At 28.6% G+C, this 22,328-nt stretch overlaps 1 protein-coding gene across 1 annotated transcript; it reads left to right on the forward strand.

Moving 5' to 3' along the window:
• Positions 1-383: 383 nt before the first annotated feature.
• On the forward strand, positions 384-19,511 carry LOC108547750 (cell death abnormality protein 1). Its single transcript, XM_017900402.1, has 13 exons — positions 384-638; positions 1,631-1,819; positions 3,167-3,307; positions 3,389-3,535; positions 6,812-6,967; positions 7,041-7,178; positions 8,291-8,416; positions 8,517-8,804; positions 9,689-9,805; positions 9,995-10,114; positions 11,759-11,926; positions 14,263-14,412; positions 19,447-19,511. The coding sequence occupies exons 1-13, from the start codon at positions 575-577 to the stop codon at positions 19,509-19,511; spliced, it is 1,869 nt and encodes a 622-aa protein (XP_017755891.1). The 5' UTR covers positions 384-574.
• The last annotated feature ends 2,817 nt before the right edge of the window (positions 19,512-22,328 follow it).

Genomic DNA, 22,328 nt, shown 5'->3' on the forward strand with positions numbered 1-22,328 from the left:
TGTATTAATCATCGCTATCCTGTTCTGCAAAACAAGAATTAAAAATGAAACATTATCTTTGTGGGTTACATAAGACAACTGCGCATATGCTTTGATTGTCAATGCAATATAATTAGAAAAAAGTAATCAAACGAAAATATTTCAAAATCGAGAAATCAAGAAATAAATAAAAGAGTTTTCTAACATTTTACATGTAAATATATCGATATTAATTTATTTTATATTATTTATAATATTTTATGTAAGAAAAAAATGTTAAAAAATTCCACGATGAACTTTTGTTGTAAATATTCTCTTTTATTAATTAGAGGATAACGTATTAGAAAAAGAAAAAATCATTTAATACCGTGTGATGGTTTCACGTGGAAACGTATGGAGTTGTTTCTTTCTTCGGCACTTAGAAAACAATAAACTACATGACTACGAGTAAATTCTGTCCTTAGATAATTTAATACATTTCTCGATAGCAATGCAGGTGTTCATTTTCTATCAGATATGGTTACCTTGATAAAAGTCGTGGTCGATCAGCACACCAGAAATTCGTGTGTTTCAGTTAGACACAGGTGTTCCAAACATGTTACGTGTTCGAAATATCGGGCTTTGTCTGCTGCTTTGCTTTCAATGTATTTTACATAATGGTAAGAATTTACAAAAATTTTTATATTACATCGAATCTTCGTAAAATATTTTCGTATACATTGATCATTTTTTCTTCAATAAAAATGTAATTTCTTATTACATTTCTATCATGCTCGTATCAGTTACATTTATTATCATTTTCTTCCTTCGATCAACTTTGGTGACATGGAATTATGCATTTTGTCACATACGTGAATGTGGAAAATCCTATCTGTAATATTTGACAATTCTCGTTAATTATTTATAATTCATTTAACGTCTATTTAAATATAAAATACCCATTCTAATCCGTCATATTGCACAAGATTTTCAATAGTTTTTTCACGTGTGTTGCTCCTTTTAGCCAAATTAACTGAATAAGGAATTTTCAGTTTAATTTCTATAGTAATTTTCCTGTGAATTTATTTTTAACACGATATAAATCTGAGTTTGTACCTAAAACAATGTTAAATATTTAATTTCATTCTCAATAATAATTTACAGATTACTCGTGTACTTTTCAGATATTTCTAATAATCAGTGCAGCTTTCTTAAATACTTCTAACAAACAGCGTAGATAGTTTATTTATCATAAAAAAGTATATTTTTGTATACGTATGACACATGCAATTACATAATATATTTCATAATTGAGTGCGCACGCAATCATATATATGTTTTCAATAATATGAGTTTTGTAATTAAACTACAGTTAATACTCCTCACATATTTTATTACAATAATTTAACAAAATTATTTACAAAGCTCACATAAATTTATAAATTTCCATACTTGTAATTCATGTTACCATAACAATAATAATTTTAAAATATTACACGTAAGATTCACATTTCTTAATGTATATTCAATAAAGCGAGTCAATTTAAAATTATCTAAAAATACGTTTCTTATCTTGATTTTTATTTTCGATTATCTCCGTTGACATACATTACTATTTAACGATCACGATGCAATTTTCAACCAATTATTGTTTCGAAATAAATAATTACAGGTTTGGCACTCGGCGGGAAAGCGCAAGAAGGACACGCTGTTGGTGTCGAAGTGTTATTAGATGAGGATATTGGCTGGAAATGTGAAAATGGTTCTGATTGTACCGTGGCTGCCACTAGTTGTGTCAATGGCACATGCCAATGTCCTGCTGGTCAGATTTACAATGGAGCCATGACGACGTGTATTAAAGGTAAACCGCTAAGAACGTTCGTTTATGATCAAACGTTCATTATAACGCAAAGGAATATTTGACATGCTAAATGCATTTAAACGAAATGATTTGTTATTTATTTCTTGTACACTGATCGTTCATTAGATTTATATTGATTATCTATTGGTCATTCGTTGATTATTCATTAATTGTTTATTGATTCTCTATTGATTGTCCACTATTTATTAATTTAATGTTAATTAAGTAAACATCAATCTTGTACTGACTATTTACTAGTCATTTAATTAATTAACAATCAACGACGTGCAATGATCGTTTAGAGAAAGTAATTTATTTATATATTTCTAAATAATATTGTTATTATTCCTGCTTTTATATATTGGTTATTAGTAAATTATATACATATGTGTCATTTACCAATCATTTAAATCGAATATTTACGTGTAATTCATTGTTTACTAATTGCCTATCTGTTGTTTGATTAATTAATAGTGAATTACATGCAATTAGTTATTATTACTGTTATCGTTGCTGTTATTGTTATATTATTGAACAATTCTTTTAATTATTTAAATGGAGTATGTGGATAGAAATGGAAACCAATTCCTTGTACGTTTTTTACAGTTAACAAATTAATATGCTTGTATAATAATATTTAAACATTGACATCAATTCGAAATACAATATTTTAAACAAAAAGGTTCACACTATCTAGAAAATTCTTTTCTATCTCTCACTTTTCTCTCACTCTTATTAACAAATGTTCACTATTTGACGATTCTCACGTAACTATTTCATTCTGGCACATTCTTCTCAACATTTTTTAACAACATTCACACTAGATTCCACTCGCACATATTATATTTATATCATCCTAAATGACTTTCATTTATTCTACCTCAGTACCATTCACACATATAAAATCAACACTCACACTCTCATAAAACCAATACTCAGGGGATAGTCATATCTAATTATTTGCTTAGATTAACTAATTAATTATCCATTTCTTATTTAATGAAGTAACATTTGTAATTAATTATTTACAGGAAAACGTTTATTTACTATTGCCATTACTATTCAATTTTCTTTTCCATTGATTGTCCGTTATCTATTCATCTCTCAATGATTGTTCAGGTGAAATGTTTCTACGTAATTAATTGCTCAGGCGAAATGATTGATTATTCATCCATTATGTATTCGTTGTTGCTTTATTCTTCATTGATTATCAATTGATTAGTCTTCGATTATTTATCGATTATTCGGATGAAATATTTATATGCAATCGATTATTTACACGGAACAATGTATTATCTTTTTTTCTGCGTTATCAAATTTGTATGCTTACTTTTCCGTCATTCGCAGTTGCTACCACGTATGGTGACAGTTGCGAAGAATCGGCACAGTGCTCCAGGTATTTATTCAGCGGTGGAATTTGCACGAATGGCATTTGCGTATGTGCCAAAGGATATTATTACATGCACGGAAGGTGTATTGCATATTCAGGTACATCGTGCGCTTAGCAACATTGCGTAAATATCGACTCATTAATCGATAGTCGATTTTTCATTACACGTACCTTGACAGGATTATTCGGCAAATGCCACAAGGACGACGACTGCTACGTAAATGGCGACTTCGAAGCAACATCCTGCGACCAGAAAAATAAAATTTGCAAATGTAGTCCGGGTTACTATCAGAGAGAATATAGAACATGTCGACCAGAAGCAAAACGTAAGTATTTACTTACATAAGATGGGCAATTTCTTTTTACGAGCCTGAAATATATTCATCAATCGACTTACAACTTGTTAGTCGATGAAAACTCGTAAAGATTATTGGGAATTTATGTTTTATCTCGTTGCGTACATTTTTATTGCGATATTCGGAAATTAAATCGAAATTAATTAATTTATTAAAATACGAGAATTATTTAATATGCTATTCTTCAAATGAAGTGAATTTTTACTTTTAATTTTAATTCGCTATTTCTTTTTTCAATTCGAAATCCTTTTCGAACTTAATGGAAGTGATTCCATGTTATTTATTATCTCTGATCATAAGGAGTCTCTTTTTTCTTTTATTTAATTAATTAAATCTCTTAATTGGTAGAGGGAATTGAAAAATTTTAGTATTAACTGCTTGTGTACATACATTGTGTACATTAACGTTATAATTATGTTTTCATTGAATATGTGTACAAACTGAAACATCAGATAAAAATCATTCTGACTAAGTATTAAATAATATATTTGTAAATTATTCTTTCCAAATTATTTTCTGACGAGAAAAGAAATTTTTCGTTTGATAATTTTGGTATTATAATATAATAACGTATGTTTCATTTTTTAACGTCATGTTAAATTAGCCGTGATGATAATTATGAAAGTGATCTAGCACTTGCAAGTCCAATTACAAGTCATAAGAATTGTAATTACAAGTCACAAGAATTAGAATAAAATAAAACAATGTTTATAAAAATAGCGGAAAATTGATTGGTTGTATTTGACGAATAAATATTTGATTTAATATTTCGAAAAAAAAGTACTTAAATAACTTAGGTCCCATTGATAATCGTCACTTAAGTATGCATCACCAAATTTTCTTTTCTGGTTCAAATGGAATTGTGTGAATTCGAGACATAAAATAATTAAATCTTATAATAAAATAATCAAAATGACTAATGGATAAAATATTATATATAATCTCCTAATGTGTGTATTCATATATGAATTTATTTACAACGATATCGCTTCATTTATCTCGCTTCAAAATTTTACTTCCTGTTTTCGAAAGACACGTGTGAGCCTCGAACAAAGGTGACTTATAAGAATCGAAAAATATCTAACTCAACTATATTTGTACAATGGATAATATTGATTGTCAGAGTCTCTAAAAATATCACAATTTCTTTCCAATTATGCTCATTCTTTTTAAATAACTCGTGAAAGAATGACATCGTTAAAATGTCAAAGAAATTCTACTGTGAAAGATCCTTTAACCTTTTGCACTCGGCGGTTCTTTCGTTGATGAAAAATAGTAATTCGAAGACCTCTTGCCATAAAGTCTCGGATATTTTTAAAACGGTAAATAAGAAATCGTATGCAAATTAAGAAGTGGAATTATTTTACCTCGACATTCCACGCATCGTTGAGTAATTTTAAATTTGATACAATAATTAACATCGATCTTTAGAATGTGATTAAATGGCGACTGAGAGGCGCCCTTCAGTCGCCATTTTATAAAATTTCGAAACAATAATTAACATCGATGTTTAGAATGTGATTAAATGGCGACTGAGAGGCGCCCTTCAGTCGCCATTTTATAAAATTTCGAAGCTCTATATTAATTAATATATCAAATTTTAAATAATATAACAGTGTGTGAGGTATCGAAATTAAATAATTCTACGTGTTAATTATTACACAATTTGTTATTTGCTGCTCAAGAAATATCATCAGCTTTATAGCAGAAAATTTTTCAACTTGTACCCTTCTTTAACCAAAAAATCGTCGAATGCAAAGGGTTAACTTTACCAATATGAGCGAGTAATACTTCACGTATATTCTCAGGTCATATTACATCAATAAATGTCACAAAATAGTCAAAAGCTATATGACCCTTTTAGGATGAAAAGATTAAGAAACTTTTACGAATGCCTCATTTAAATCGATAAATACGAATTATTCGTAAATAAGTAATTATATAAAGAAACAATTGTGACAAGTGTTGAATATAAAATTGACATATACAGGGTGTCCAATTTTAATCGATTGTCGCGAATAATTCGTAAATTACTAATATAACAAAATAACTTGATCAATAATTAAATGGTTTTATAGGTGACACAAAATGGCGTATTTAATTTTCGTTTATGTTTTTCTGTAACAGAATTGCGTCTTTTAATACATTAACGCAACTTGCATTCTTCGCGAAGGAGTATTAAATGGTATTAATAAAGAGGCATTAAATCGTATCACAATATTATTATTTTAGATGTTTCTATTTAAATATTGCTATGGAATAATCACAACTCTTTTATTAAGGTTATCACGATTTCTCTAAATAAAGTTAACTATAATAAACTTTAGCGATAATAATAAGCGCATGTTCATTTTTATGATAAATAGTTTGCTCAGAAAAGCATCATCGGATGATAGAAATGAGAAATCCTATTTCGACAAAGCTTGACATAAATAATTAAAAGATATAAAATGTGAATATGTACTTAACATAAATACACCTAATTCTGTTTTTACACGATAGATACGTTCCCGAAGAATACGTGCAAAAAAAATTCGTGTAAAAGAATATATCGCATCTATGGAAAAATAGAAGATTGATTCCAGTCCTAAGAAATCAGCAAAAATAATACAATAAACCATGAATTTTCATGTTAGGATCTTAAACATTTTATTTCATAAAGATTGCACGTGTATCGTACAAAGTAAATTATCATTTGAAAAGGAAAGAAACATGTCACTAATTCATGAACACAAAAATTAGGCAAGATAATATGAGTTACACGTAAAAAGATTTTATTCGTTGTCACTTTCTGACAATAAACGCATACGTTTGCGTAAGACTGCAATATTACTGCTATCGCTAGAAATGTCTTGGTTACCGTCTTCGTACTCCATTGGTGAAATTCTTTCTGTAATCTCTCGAACAAAATTAGGACTAGCCTCCTGTGGTGCCGATGTTTCAGTGGATTTAAGAACGAATTCGGTAATTAATCGTTGTGTTTGCGTTTTGGCTAGGCCAAAAATTTGGGTCGATCGTGTTAAATCAAAATAAGTCGTGTAAAAAGAGAATTAAATTTTTTTCCTAATTCGTGTTAAATCAAAATCGTGTAAAAGAAGTTCGTGTAAAAACAGAATTGGGTGTACATAAAAGATATAAAATGTATATAAGCGAATACATTGTGAAATGTATATTTATGAATTTTCATTGTTCTCATCGCACTTAATAATTGTAATCACAAGTTATTCCATCATTTGTGTTGCACAGTTGGCGAAAAATGTGCCATAGATAACGATTGTACGCGATTCAAGAAGGATGCATATTGCAACATAGACAACACGTGCGTTTTACTGATAAGCAATAGTACGTTAAACTTCTTGCATAATGATGACACTCTTCGAGAAGCTGATGCAAGCAAACCAGGTTTGTAAATATATTTTGTATCGATTCGTGAATATAAAATTAAAAACATGGTGAAAATGTGTTCTATTTTTAGTAGCAGTTACTATTCTCAGTAATTGCACAGTGGACACAGATTGTGAAAATTTTGGAAACGCTACTTGTGGTCCCTTGGGAACCTGTATCTGCAAACGTGCATACTTCTTTGTTCAAAATGTGAACAAATGTGTTCCAGGTAAAGATATCGTTTATGTTAAATACTATAAATGTATTTAAAATTTATTGATCTGTCTACCACAAGTATTGCAAAATTAGTTCGGTTAATTAGTAAATCTGTTATTCTATTACTGAATGTTTGTAATGAATTACTTATCCCAGGTAAAGTCATTAGCTAAATTAAATCGATAAGGTATAGATAAGGTAGATAAGGTATAGATATTACTATTTATAATAAACGTCAAATATTGTTAATAAAGCGATTTTGTAGTAATTATTTTTCAAAGTAAAATGGTAGAGAAATGTGAACATACGTACAATGCATAATAGTTTGATTAATTTTTTAATCACATTGTTTAATTTTTATTTTGCTAGTCAATATTAATTAATTTCAACCTAATATTAAAAAGAATATAAAAATTATATATTATAAAGTTATATTATTTTTGATTTCGTGATTTGTATTTATTGTATAGCACATATTTAATACACATATGTATATACATATATGTATACAGACACACATATACGTGTATTTTATAGCAAATTACGTTATTATTATTAACATTACAATATCAGTATGCTATGTTATCAATATTGAAGCATTAACATATTACTATAATATATTAACAATTTCTTGAAAATTAGAGGCAGATATAGCAATATCGAACAATTATTATAAATTAATAAATCGTTGAATTTTGGAATGTAAGAACTGATTACAATAACGCGAATACAAACTATTTTACTAACTATTCTGAATAAACCTTAATGACTGATAAAATTTAGAAATAAACAAATATAAATGAGGAGACTAAAAAATAAGAAGAAACTTTTTATAAATTTTTTACCAATCGTCCAAAGTGTTCTTTCAAGATGAATTAATTAAATTAAATTAAATATTCAAATCATAACTTTGCAAACAATAATAATTGCAAAAAGGTCATATAAGAAACTGTCATATGAAAGAGTACACACACGCACACATATGAACAATTGACCGATAATATTAATTATATTTTTCGTTTCCAATTTTATAATTTCAATATCTTTTATAATTCTTCGACGATTTCTGCTTTAATTAAGCAATAATTAAACTGAACGTATTTTCATACGTAAATATTCATCTAGAACTTGGAGAGCCGTGCGTGGCTGGGAAGGAAGATGCTGTTATCGAATATTCGACATGTCAAAACGGCAGATGGAATTGCGAACATTATAGAGCTGCTACCACTGATAACAGAGAATGCGTAAAGGGTAGGCATTGTAAAGTTGTTTGTAATTTTCCTCTTATACGTTTCTTTTCATTTCGCTTATCTATTTATTCGAAAACAGTGATATATTCTGCTCGTTTCAGCGATAAGAAGGTACAATGATTTTTGTCGATCCGATATGCAATGTTACATTTTCGGGCCGGATGCTATTTGTAAAGGAAACAAATGCGTTTGCAATGAGAATTCCCGGTATAACGAGACCGAGTTGTTTTGTTGGACAAAACGAGGAGTAGGTGAAACGTGTCAGCAAGATACAGATTGCTACGTTGATGGCATGCAAGCCGAGTTATCTTGCGTGAATAAATCGTGCTCCTGCCCAGAAGGAACTCATCCAAATATCAATCGCACAGCTTGCGTGAACACAGCAGCTGGTAAGATACATTTTTCATCAAAGTTTACATGAACTAGATGTCACTATAGAAATTAATTAAAATAATATGATTGCTATTTGAAATAATTATTCATTTAAATGACGAATTAATTATTTATTGTTTATTGTATTCAATTACTTATTTTTAAGTCAATAATTAATTATTTATTTAAAGTGATATTTAAAATATTAACATTCCTGCCTGATATCTTTTAATAGAATATTATTGATAAAATGGACTTTGTAACCTTATTACTGTACATTAGTTAATTGAATGTTTATAAAATGTACGTGTTAAAGTTTGAGAAATATTTTGATACACTTTATTTTTGATAAAATATCGAACTTATTTATTATCTAAAAGATACATTTTTCTAATTGAGCAAAGAGAATTTACTTTCTATATAGGAAATAAAAAATGTCGTATGGACATAATATTGAAAATACATGTTTTGTTAAATAAATGAAATTTGAAAAGTAAGAAAATACAATAATGTATCGCATTTTGATTGTAGTAAATTATTTTTGTGTTAGCAATATTGCGAGTAATAAAAACATTATTTGATTATATTCTCATTTTGTATACCTTACTCTTAAAAAGTTTTTGGTATACTTTGATTTCTCCACATGAAGTATAGATTGTCCATAACAAAATATTTTGATAGTAAGAAACAGTGATAACAATAAAATATTTATCTAATTATAAATCATGTTAGATATAATATTCATTAAACGGTTCTCAATTTATTTTACTTTATTTTATTTATTTTACGTAAGGGAACCATTTTTCTTAGAATACAATTCATTCTAAAGAAAATTTATCATTATATAACAAAATATTTTCCATCCACGTTGATATTAAACATATACACAATTTAATTACAGAAATTGGAGAAAGGTGTGAAGTAGATAAAGATTGTGTTACGAAGGATGCAGAATGTATAAACGAAATTTGTGCTTGTGTAAATAATTATTACGAGTTAAACAAAAAATGTGTACCAGGTAATTTTCATTTTCAATCGTTTTACTTTCAAACACATTATTTCATACTATGAAACAGATTATTATACATAATTATGCAAAACAGTTACATATAAATATTATACGTATTATTTTACATATTATTACACATTATTATACATTTTATTATACAACGAAGCCAATATTTCATTAAAATTATTTATTTTGTAGGTATCAACGCTAATTGCACCCGGGACGAAGACTGTGACCCAGAAAACTCAAAATGTGAATCGAACCGATGCACTTGTAAACAGGATTATGTTGCCCCGTCAATTACCATTTGTCTGCCAGGTAAAATTCTATTCGTTAAAATTAGAAAATACATAACGTGTTCCGTCGGGGAACAAGAAAGACACCTTTACGGTCTTCCAACAGCCAGGTATTTAGAGTCAAAACAATTCGGCATCGGAATTTTCCTATCCATGCCTTCTGCATGTTTGAAAACTTTAATTTTTATTAAGACTTCTTATAAACTATTTATTCACGCCTTACATTCTAGACAGATTTTTGTTCACAACTAAACTTATCTTTTCAACGATATTAAAAGGATTAATTGATCTATAATATTCTTCATCCGCGTTCCAACTGTGGTATGATCGAATTAACACTGGAACTACCATCCCAGTGAAAATGACTGGTCCCAGAATTTTCCTTTTTGCAATCACCGAACACATACACCTGCTTTAAGAATAAAATTGGTATCAACTCGTATTAAGAAAGAACTGTAATCGATATATTCACTCGTATTCATCGTACCGCTGAAATTACTATAATCTGTGCACGTTATAGTTAGGCACCCATTGAAGATCGGTAGTTCTAGTGTTAATAAATCAAAAGGGGCTTTTGATTCTGATTATATTTTATATTTCTTGGTGGAACAAAATAAACGGAGGCTCGAAGTCTTCTATGATGCGTGGTGCAGACGGTGGACTGTCAAAAAGTGTGAGCCGTCGAACCCTTCAGCTAGGTTTTTATAGGCTCTGGATGCAGGGTGACGCTTATAAACTATTTATTCGTATCTTATATCCTAGACTGATTTTTGTTTATAACTATTACGTCGTGGAACAAGGATGACACCGTTACGGTCTTCCAACAGCCAGGTATTTAGGGTCAAAACAATTCGGCATCGGAATTTTCCTATCCATGCCTTCTGCAGGTTTGAAAACTTTTTCTTTTGTTATGACTTCTAGTATAGCGGAACACGAGAATCCGTGAAACCCTAATTTAACGAAATTAGGCGACAGCTCTTAAGACTTGGCTGACAATAGGCCTGAGGGTTCCACTTGGTCGGTACAGGTTGGGATCCTCAGGCCCTAACGAGGGGCCATAAACGACTGATGGGGTCACCAGCGCGCTGGTGGACCCCACGTACCTTACCTTGAAGAAAAGGGTTCCTTCCACTACCGTTTTCGTTTCGGAGAACCTTCCCTTCCTTCATGGTGACCGATTTGCAGACCAAGGGAACCCTCTTGGTCCAATCAGTCAATAATATTTGTCGAGCTCCCGATTTTTCCTAAGACCGATTTTAAGAAAATCGAGGAGAAGACTTCCCAACGAAACCCCGAAGAGAAAAATTCGAAACGAAACCTCAATGAGAACAGTTCGAGCATACCAATCGAGACCTCCAAGAGTTCTGTTCCCATCGTCGTACCAGAGTCTAGCGTTCGATTCCAGCCGAGATCTTTCTTTTGCTCGTGCTAATTGAAACAGTTGTCCAATATTAATTTGGCGAGGAATATAGAAGATCGTGAGACAGACTTAAAACCCGTCAGAATTTTTCCTAAATTCAATCATGACGCGATATAACGAATATTTGTTTCTTGAAACCAAGTTTTATTCGAGCAAACGTACAATTTTCAATATAAAATATAATAAATTTGATTTCGCATTTATATAACAAACAAAATAACACGAAATGTAATTATGTTCCTTTAGTTGTATCAATTGGAGAACCTTGTGAGGAAGATATTCAGTGTTCAAATAGGACACTAAACGCAGTTTGTTCACGTGATAATATGACGATGGCGGACTCGATATCGAATTCCACCTGCGTTTGTGCCATAGGTTACCATTATAATTACAACAAATGTTTCAAACGTAAAGGTAGGATATAAAATATATATATATAATAAATAATCGAAAGTTTTTAGATCCAAATTCTATATAAAAATTTTTATTGGAATTTTCAATCTGTAATATATATCTAAATGTCATTACTAAATAATAATAATTGAAATTATTATTAAATAATAATAATTAAAGATATGATATATGGTGAATGTATAGGTAATTACGTTCCTATTTAATAAAAGTCAACGTTATTTTGACAAAAGCAACTGCTCGTTTTCAGAAATATGTGAAAAGAAAAATCTGACGTCAGTTTAGTACTTTATTCAAAAATTGATTTGAAAAATTGTAATTATTCAAACACTGATTTCCTCTTTATTTAATTAATTCGTTCTAATCAATTTTCTCAGAGGAAATAATTATAACTGTTTACAATTTTGTTACATAAATTTGAGATCTAAAATTTGATAATATATACAATTAAATTGGTTCGTATATGCCTTGTATGTCATGTCAGATTCTTAGATATTATACTATATGGTAGTGCCCAAATATAATTAAATAACTAAAAATGTTATTTAATAACGAAACACTTATAATCCAATGAGGAGTAAATGAACCAAAATAAAAGAGTAAAGTGGAAATGTATGTGAATGCAAATTCCAATGAAAGTCACATGATGTTATAGTAGTTAGGTATAATAAAGTGCTAATGGAAGGTTAAATAATTATAAAATACCGTAACAATTTATTTCAGAAATACCAGTTTCAGAAAGAAAACACAGATATTTAATAATAAGAACAGGAATAGCACGATTCCATAGAATTAACCCCACCACAATTCGTTCTGATTGTGAACAGCAAGCAACAGTGAACAACATTCGGACGTCACATGACCTGTCGATGACAGATAAAAGCGATAATTTCTGCTAGTTAATAAGTTATTCACAAACGCAGAACTGTATTTTATATTTGTTTTCGTGATCTCATAAACGATGTATCACCGAAAAATCGTTCCATGGGTAATAATTCATGATTCGATTTTATTTTTTTGTTACGTACTATACTAAAATAATATGTTTCCTCATTCTATCAAACTAGACGAATATTTCTTACATATTCTTTATTTTTCTCTTTATTTTTCTCTATTCTTTTTAAATTATTTCTCTGAATCGTTTCTCAAAATTGTTACTAAATTATTTCCCTATGTCGTTTTTCTGAGTTTCCTCTAAATTATGCTTTCTAATTATTTTTCTCCACTTACAATTAAAACTAATCCCTATTAAGCTTCATTTACATTATTTTTTTATCGATTCGAGAATTTTGATATCGATTCGTAATAATTTTACAACGATTTAATGATAGATGAAATTGCATGATAGATAAAATTGCATAAAAATGGATAAAATTAACATTGTTAGTTCCTATGACAGTCGGTGCATCGAGTGATCGAAAAGAATTTAAAATGATCATTTTTATTTATCATCGATTGATTATGAGGTTAGGACAAATGTAATATCATCATAAGATCCTTTGTGGTTACTTATCAGGGAATCCTGAGACATTATTTAGCTTCACAACAATTTGTCTCTATATAATGAAGAACTAAAGAAAATCAAACGATTACGGTTCCATTATATAATTATATAACCTCTTAACACCAGCTACCATTTCATTTTATTTTATTTAAATATATTCTACAAATTTCTTAGAAAAGTTATAAAGGATAAAAATGCAAAAATATTTGTAAATTAATTGCGAAAATCTGAACGAATAGGAAAAAGGACAAACGTGAAATGAATATCGTACAAGCAATACAGGGTGTTCAAAAAGTTACGTCCAAGATTTTAAATGTTCACAGTATTCAACGAGAGGAACAAAAAAATGTCGAATAAATTGGAAAACCTATTTTCTGAAATAAAATTGACTTTTATTATTTGCAAATGTTTGACGTTTTGAGTTTCAAAGATTTTCAATAATAAAGTTTTACAATAAAAAATCAGTTTAGAATACTATCAACAATCACTATTCACAATTCAATAAATCGTTGAAAGTAAAATATTCAGAAAAATGTTTTGAAGAAAAATAACTCAGCAACAACGAGAAAAGTAACGAAATAAAATTTACCGCATTATGCACGACATTCGGCTACATAAATAAAAGTGTCATGTCACGTATGTATATATTGCGACATTCGTTTGCTAAGGCGAAAGGGGGTAGGAGGGAAAGTAAAGTCAGAAAGAACGAAACGGCATGTGACATTTCATGAAGAATGGTAACGTTTGCATTGAAGGCGACACGCGGTATTTCTTCATAAGAATTATACGATAAGCTAATCAAAATCTAATACCTCTGTGAACCGAATTCTTTCAGTTCTCGGCATGGAGTGCGAGAGTCTTGGAGAATGTTATCTGGATTACGGGCATGGAGTGGTCTGCAAGAACAGTTGGTGCGCATGCGATTCGGGTTACATTCAAGTAAATGACACTGTGTGCGAGAGTACGCGACGTTCCAACAATAACAGTAAGTAACCTTGACTTGTGACCGATTGCAAGGTTTCCTTGCATTTGATTTCCGACGATGAAAGAGAAACTAGGGGTGGAAGCTTTAACCGGTGGTTTTTTGGATCGCACGTGAAACTCTCCTATGCGGCAAACTAATGTGCTCGCAATTACCTTTCGACTGGTCGCATGCCTCCTTCGAAGTTGCGTCGCAATTTTTCCGATTGCAAAACGCGATAAAGAGTATCCGCAGCCCGACGTAACCCATCTGAAACGAATCTTTTCGCAGAAGAACGGGGAATAACGACATTCCTTCGAACTACTATTTTCTCCACATTTTTTCTTTCAATTTTTTCTTTTACCTTCGTGGATTCTATATTTTATCGAGTAATAATATTATTATACTGTTATATACATGTTATTATAGTAATATCGAGTAATCGAGTAATTTCTAATTGAGTACTCCAGCATGTGGAAGTCCTATCATTGTTATGAGATTTTACGATATTAATTTCATCGAGGAATTTTATTATCGAGTAATAATATTGTTATACTGTTATATACATATTATTATAGTAATATCGAATAATGGAGTAATAGATAGATTTATTTATTTCAGCGTATACTGCCAGGAAATGGACTCGGTTTTACATTAAGTCTATCTTGTATCTCTCTTTTATTCTTCATCTCGTTCATAGAAGACCTATATATATTCACACATACACATGTGTCCTGTGTGTACAAACGCTCATATATACATACATACCCATACATACACCAACCCGTACCTCTGTACACCTACATATACAGTATAATATAATATAATATAAGATAACGTGATATGACTTAATCTAGCATGGTTCAATATAACTATTTTATTTATATCTTACATTTCTTTGGTTTTTCTTTGTTGCCATTGATTTTCATGTATTTATACTATTTATTTATTTATTGTCCTTTCATCTAGTCTATTCTTATTTCTCTACCTGTTTAGTCACTCCGTGTTCACTCTCTCTCACTTCCCACTCCTTCATACATATATTCTTCTTCCGATATACACTCGTTCTTTCCTTTTTATCCTCTTATTGCACTTTCTTATGAATAATGGAGTAATTTTTAATTGAGTACTCCACCATGTCGAAGTCCTACCATTGTTATGAAAATTTGCGCTATTAATTTCATCGAGGAATTTTATTATCGACTAATAATATTAATATACTATTATATACATATTATTATAGTAATTTCGAGTAATGGAGTAATTTCTAATTGAGTACTCTACCATGTCAAAGTCATATCATTGTTATCAGATTGTACGCTATTCGCTTCATCGAGGAATTTTATTATCGTGTAATAATATTGTTATACTATTATATACATTTTATTATAGTAATATCGAGTAATGGAGTAATTTCTAATTGAGTACTCTACCATGTCGAAGTTATATCATTGTTATGAGAATATGCGCTATTAATTTCATCGAGGAATTTTATTATCGACTAATAATATTAATATGCTATTATATACATATTATTATAGTAATATCGAGTAATTGAGTAATTTCTAATTGAGTACTCCAGCATGTGGAAGTCCTATCATTGTTATGAGAATTTGTGCTATTAATTTCATCGAGGAATTTTATTATCGAGTAATAATATTAATATACTATTATATACATATTATTATAGTAATTTCGAGTAATCGAGTAATTTCTAATTGAGTACTCTACCATGTCGAAGTTATATCATTGTTATGAGATTGTACGCTATTAGTTTGATCGAGGAATTTTATTATCGAGTAATAATATTGTTATACTATTGTAGGATTGTGAAAATTGGCTTTGAGACACCAAAAACTGATAGAACCACAAGAACAAAACAACACAAACACAAAACTCATGAAAATAATTTATCTTTGGAAACGAAAACCAAGATAACGCAACGAAAACACACAATGACGCACTCTAATTTAACTCTCCTTCCAACACAGAACGACTCAAGTTTGTGCCGATCACAATTAATTTTTAAGGACTCTGCTTTGGTCATCAAGGATCCTGCTTTTATGCTTTTCTTAACCTACGCTTTACCTCCCCGTAGGGACCGCGTAACTTAATTTTGTTGCCCAAAATACCTTTTTCATTTGCTTGTAGAAAATATTGATCGGTTTATAATTTGTTTTTATTGACAATGACCGATTCGCGATTTTTTTCCAAAATGGTATCCTACGCTATTATACACATATTATTATAGTAATATCGAGTAATCGAGTAATTTTTAATTGAGTACTCAACCTTGTCGAAGTCCTGTTATGATGAATTGTTATGAGATTGTACGCTATTAATTTCATCGAGGAATTTTATTATCAATTAATAATATTGTTATTCTATTATATACATATTATCATAGTAATATCGAGTAATCGAGTAATTTTTAATTGAGTACTCCACCTTGTCGAAGTCCTGTTATGATGAATTGTTATGAGATTGTACGTTATTAATTTCATCGAGGAATTTTATTATCGAGTAATAATATTGTTATTCTATTATATACATATTATCATAGCAATATTGAGTAATGGAGTAATTTTTAATTGAATACTCCAGCACGAGGAAGTTGTATAATTATTGAAATTTTACGCTATTAATTTATCAATTACAACATTTTTAAGTTGATCAACGTCAGATGTGATACATTTAACATGAACTATTTCACAGGAGAAAGAAGAATAATGATAATTCTTGGAACTACTATTTTTTCTGCATTCTTTCATTAAATTTCCTTTATCTTGGTTGTTTCTATTTCTCATCCAGTAATTTTATTATCAAGTGATAATATTATTATACTATTATATATACATTATTATAGTAATAATATTAATATAGTAATAATCTACCATATGGAAGTTGTATTATTGTTATGAGATTTTATGCTATTAATTTATTAATTACAACATTTTCAAATTCATCAACGTCAGATGTGATCTATTTGAGATGAACCTTTGCATAGGAGAACGAGGAATATGTTAGTGGTGGATGAAATATCAATAACAATAAGAACAATTCTTTATTTAATTACAAAAAAATGATCAAATACAAATATTAAGTATAAATCTAATTAATTTTTCGCAATCTCATGCTCACACCTATTTTCACTATTGCAATTCAGTTACAACTGACCTATGCACGATCTCTCTGGTTTCTTCTTTCTACTTTCATGCATTAAATGACATGCACAATTCACACAACATCTCGATCATTACACGCATACTCATTTATCACGATAACCTGAATCCATTAGATATTGGCATCCCATTCATACTTGTTCCACTCGTCCCTTTTTTACAGGCATTGCTCCTTTATTATATCAACACATATATATTCAAAATCTATGTTAACCATTACCACAGATATTTATGTCCATTTCTATCCACACTCTTTATTATTCCTCCATCACCGAATTTATTTTAGTTCTATATACACTGGTTCGCGAAAGTATTCCAACGCTATACCTATTTCGAAGGAGTACTCTAAAAATTTCGATTTTAATAGAAGTATGCATATATGTAAAGCATAACGAGTTACACGTGGATAAATCTTGTTAAATGAACATACACAATTCACACAACGCCTCAATCATTACACGCATACTCATTTACCACGATAACCTGAATCCATTAGATATTGGCATCCCATGCATACTTGTCACACTCATCCCTTTCTTACAGACATCTCTCCTTTATTATATCAAAATCTATGTTAATCATTACCACAGAATAACGACGTTCCTTAGAATTACTATTTTGTTTCGTTGTTTTATATTTCTATTATTATTTAGTATTCTTATTTCCCGTCGTTTTATTTGAATATTTAGTACTATGAAGGGCATATGCCCTTATATTATTAATATCATTAGATTTTAGTAGTTTATTAGTTCTAACATCTTCAAGTTTATTAATAAAATATAAATCATTTGAAGCCAATCTTGTCGCAGAGGAATGGGGAATAACGATAATGCTTCTAACAATTTCTTTTCTTTCCTTTTTATATTCCTTTTATTTCTGTGATTTTATTCTTCATCGTTTTTCTTGAGCATTTAAGGAATAACGACATTTCTTAAACATTATCTTCCTTCCTTTCTCATATTTCTTGTACTTCTGTGGTTTTATCACTTATCGTTTTATTTGGGTATTCAATAATGCAGGAAATATATTATTTTAATTAGGTTTTAAGTTATTAATTTATCGATGCTCACATTTTCAAGTTGATTAATGCCAGATGTAATTCATTTGAGCAGAATCTTTTTGTGGAAGAATGAGGAAAAATGACACTCTGTAACCACATTTTTCTATTTACTTGCTATATTCTTCCTTTACATTCTTTTTAATTTTGTAGTTTCATTCTTATCGGTCAAATTAAACACTTAACTACGTAGAATACGTATTATTAACTTTACTAGGTCCTGTATTATTAATTTATGAATTTATTGTAACATTTTAGAGATTATAAATAGCAGAATCATTTAATTATAATGTATACCTAAATTCGGTGTATATTGTTTACAATGAACAATGAACAATTAACAATTATGAATAATTAATGTTTCTGTGCCTCCATCTCGATAAAAGTTAATACTAATTTGGCAAAAATAGCTGCACATTGCTAGTCATTCAAAATATAAGATATTCAAAGCAATTATTTTGACTGATGCAGAAGTTCTGCTGCCAAAAACAAATACCTAGAAACATGATTAAATTTTCAGATAATAATGTTTCAAAAAATCTTCAAATAGATAAATATACTTTTTACAGATATTTATTTTCCATCTTTTTCATTTTCAATTAGTATTGTTTATATTATCTTTGCATTTTTATTTAAAAAAATGAGGAGTTATTTCTTTAGAAATTTATTAATTTATTAATTTTACGATATATTAGTGACATAATGATGTATTTGTTTAAATAAAAATACTTTTTTAAATTTATTTTATTTTATTATTTTCATGTGCAAAAGTATATTATAGTTTTCAATCAATTAATACATACAATTCTTTTTTTTCAGCTGGCAGTGCTATAACCAGTACAATGGGACTAATACTAGTATTATTGCTGTTACTGAATTTTTAACTAAATTGGACTATGATTTGCATAACAGATGATTGAGATTCACAAAGTAGATACTTGAAATACAATCAAGGAACATTGTATTCAAATTGTTACGCTCGTTATAATTCACTTTGCAAAAATGTTTATCATCCATAGTACGAAATCAATGTACAATGAAGTAATAATATCATAAAATGTTATTGTAAAATTTATACAAGAATGTTTGTGAATGTTTTAAAAAGACATAACTAAATTATTCTGAAACGACACAATAGAATATAAGCTAGTTTTGACAAATAAGAAGATTTAATATGGTTGTATAAATAATAATGTGATAAAGTTGAACGTATTTATATTTAATAAAAAAATGTATTTTTTATTACTAGTACTACTTATTTATATATACTAAACCACTTTCAATGACAGTTTCCTTATGTTCCTTCTTTATGTAAAAATATACAATTTGTTTATGTAAGCTAAATTGTTAATATAAAATATCAATGAAACCTACGTTTATATAATATCTATTATAGCGATATCTTAAAAATTTTAAAAATTGTTTCAAAAATAAGTAACATCAAATTAAAATAAATGTAAAATCAGATATTACTAATATAAATTTAAATATCATCAAAAATATAAATTAAAATATTATTTAGCTTTGAATAATTAAAATTGACACTTCAATTGATATTTCAATATTTTCTATAACTTTCAACTTGCTTAATATTTTCTTTATTAAATTTTAGGAATTAATTAAACTTTTCTTAAATTCTTTTATTACATTTCTTTTATTGGATTGAAGAAGGAAGATTTTCTTTTTAATTACAATTATTATTAATATAAAGTATCAATGTAACCTACGTTTATATATCTATTATAGCGATATCTTAAACATTTTAAAAATTGTTTCAAAAAATAACTAACAACATCAAATTAAAATAATAAATATAAAATCAGATATTACTAATATAAATTTAAATATCATCAAAAATATAAATTAAAATATCATTTAACTTCGAATAATTAAAATTGTTACTTCAATTAATATTTCAATATTTTCTATAATTTTTAACTTGCTTAATATTTCCTTCATTAAATTTCAAGAATTAATTGATCTTTTCTTAAATTCTTTTATTACATTTCTTTGATTGAATTGAGGAAGAGGATTTTCTCTTTAATTACAATTAATATATAGAATCAACATTTCCTACAACTTCTTATTTACTTCAATGTTGTATTTACATCAACTGAAATTGATTATTATTGTAAAGCCAATGAGGACACTTTCATTACATTAATATATAACTCATTCATCTAAATATAATGATGTGTTTCATTTTACCCATAATTTAGTTTTCTCATTTCACGATAACGATACATTTTATATAATAAGTAATGTTTGGCCTAATTCGGTACTATCATCACGGAATGTAACAATCACTCTTATCGCTAACACCTTAATACTAGACCCTGATAAGTGCGTTATCAGCACTGAAATATGATGAGAGATTTTGTATAACGCAAACGTTCTGCTCAATAATTAATCAACTGTTTCGAAACACAATATCAGTTTTAGTAATCAGTCAAGTTCATCTCTTAAACCGGCGAATGACTCAGAGAAAAACTTCTGTGTTTTGCACGGAGGGTTCGATAAAGGTAGCATGGTCGCATGGTGGCACAGAATAATCGAAATTGGATTATACAAAGCGTCTTAAATACACACGTATGACAGTAGGCCATTATAATCTAAAATTATTTTGAAACAATTAAATATGAAATGAAAATTAGTAAAATTTTGTGAAAATAGGTAAAATTTTCGATGCCAAGTATCCAAAACCTAGCACTATGATTTTCATTGTTTGCGACAATAAGTAATATAATATATAAAAGAGTAAATCGATGTAACACGATTTTCAACCTTCTAATAAATATTTCTAAAAATTAAAAAATAATTATTGTTCATTTTGGATATACCTCACAAGATTTCTTGACTTTCTAAATTCGTTACGATATAGTTTAATCACGAAAATTATAAAGGTAGAAAAATACGTCTTTGATTTTTCACTTTGTACTCTATTCCGAAAATATATTTTTATTATGCTCACTGTAATTACATTAGGCAGTATCATTACTTTGATGTATAAATCTCGTACTCGTCATGAGCTTTCTATGCTAAATAGCAGTACATCTTTCAGAGTGTTTTGAATAATTCAAGATTACTCTTCAAGATTATTGGTATAAATCAACCTTTATATAAGTTAATAAGGGGATAAATATATGATTGCAGTAAAACTGGTTATTCGAACTAATTGAGCACATAATTATAGATAAGAGAATTTTTAGGTAATAATACAAATATTTCCTTGGCATTAATTAACATACATTTTAAGAAACAAAAATATAAATATTATATCTAGATAATAACAGTAACCACAAATAAAGAAGTTAAAAAATATTTTTAGTTTGACCACAAATTTTCTTAGCTGTTAAATTACAAGATTACATTAAGTATATGGTTACAGTAAAACTTCAGATATTTCAACTAATTAGAAACAAAATTTTGGATAAGAAAATTTTCAGTTAATAGACCATATATTTCCTTGATGTTAATTTTCATTCATTTCAAAAAACAAAAATATAAATATTATATCTAGGTAATAACAGTAATCATAAATAAAGGATTAAAAAATATTTTTAGTTTGACCACAAATTTTCTTAGCTGTTAAATTACATAATTTCTTTTGGTACATGATTGCAGTAAAACTTCAGATATTTGAACTAATTAGAAACAAAATTTTGGATAAGAAAATTTTCAGTTAATAGACCATATATTTC

This window comes from Eufriesea mexicana, unplaced genomic scaffold, assembly GCF_001483705.2.
Source record: "Eufriesea mexicana isolate 0111107269 unplaced genomic scaffold, ASM148370v2 scaffold1178, whole genome shotgun sequence".
Taxonomy (NCBI): domain Eukaryota; kingdom Metazoa; phylum Arthropoda; class Insecta; order Hymenoptera; family Apidae; genus Eufriesea; species Eufriesea mexicana.

Coding starts and splice junctions, on each gene's coding strand:
- LOC108547750 (XM_017900402.1), top strand. CDS start 575: ATGTTACGTGTTCGAAATATCGGGCTTTGTCTGCTGCTTTGCTTTCAA. Junction 639..1,630: donor TCAATGTATTTTACATAATG/GTAAGAATTTAC, acceptor AAATAATTACAG/GTTTGGCACTCGGCGGGAAA. Junction 9,806..9,994: donor AAACAAAAAATGTGTACCAG/GTAATTTTCATT, acceptor TTTATTTTGTAG/GTATCAACGCTAATTGCACC.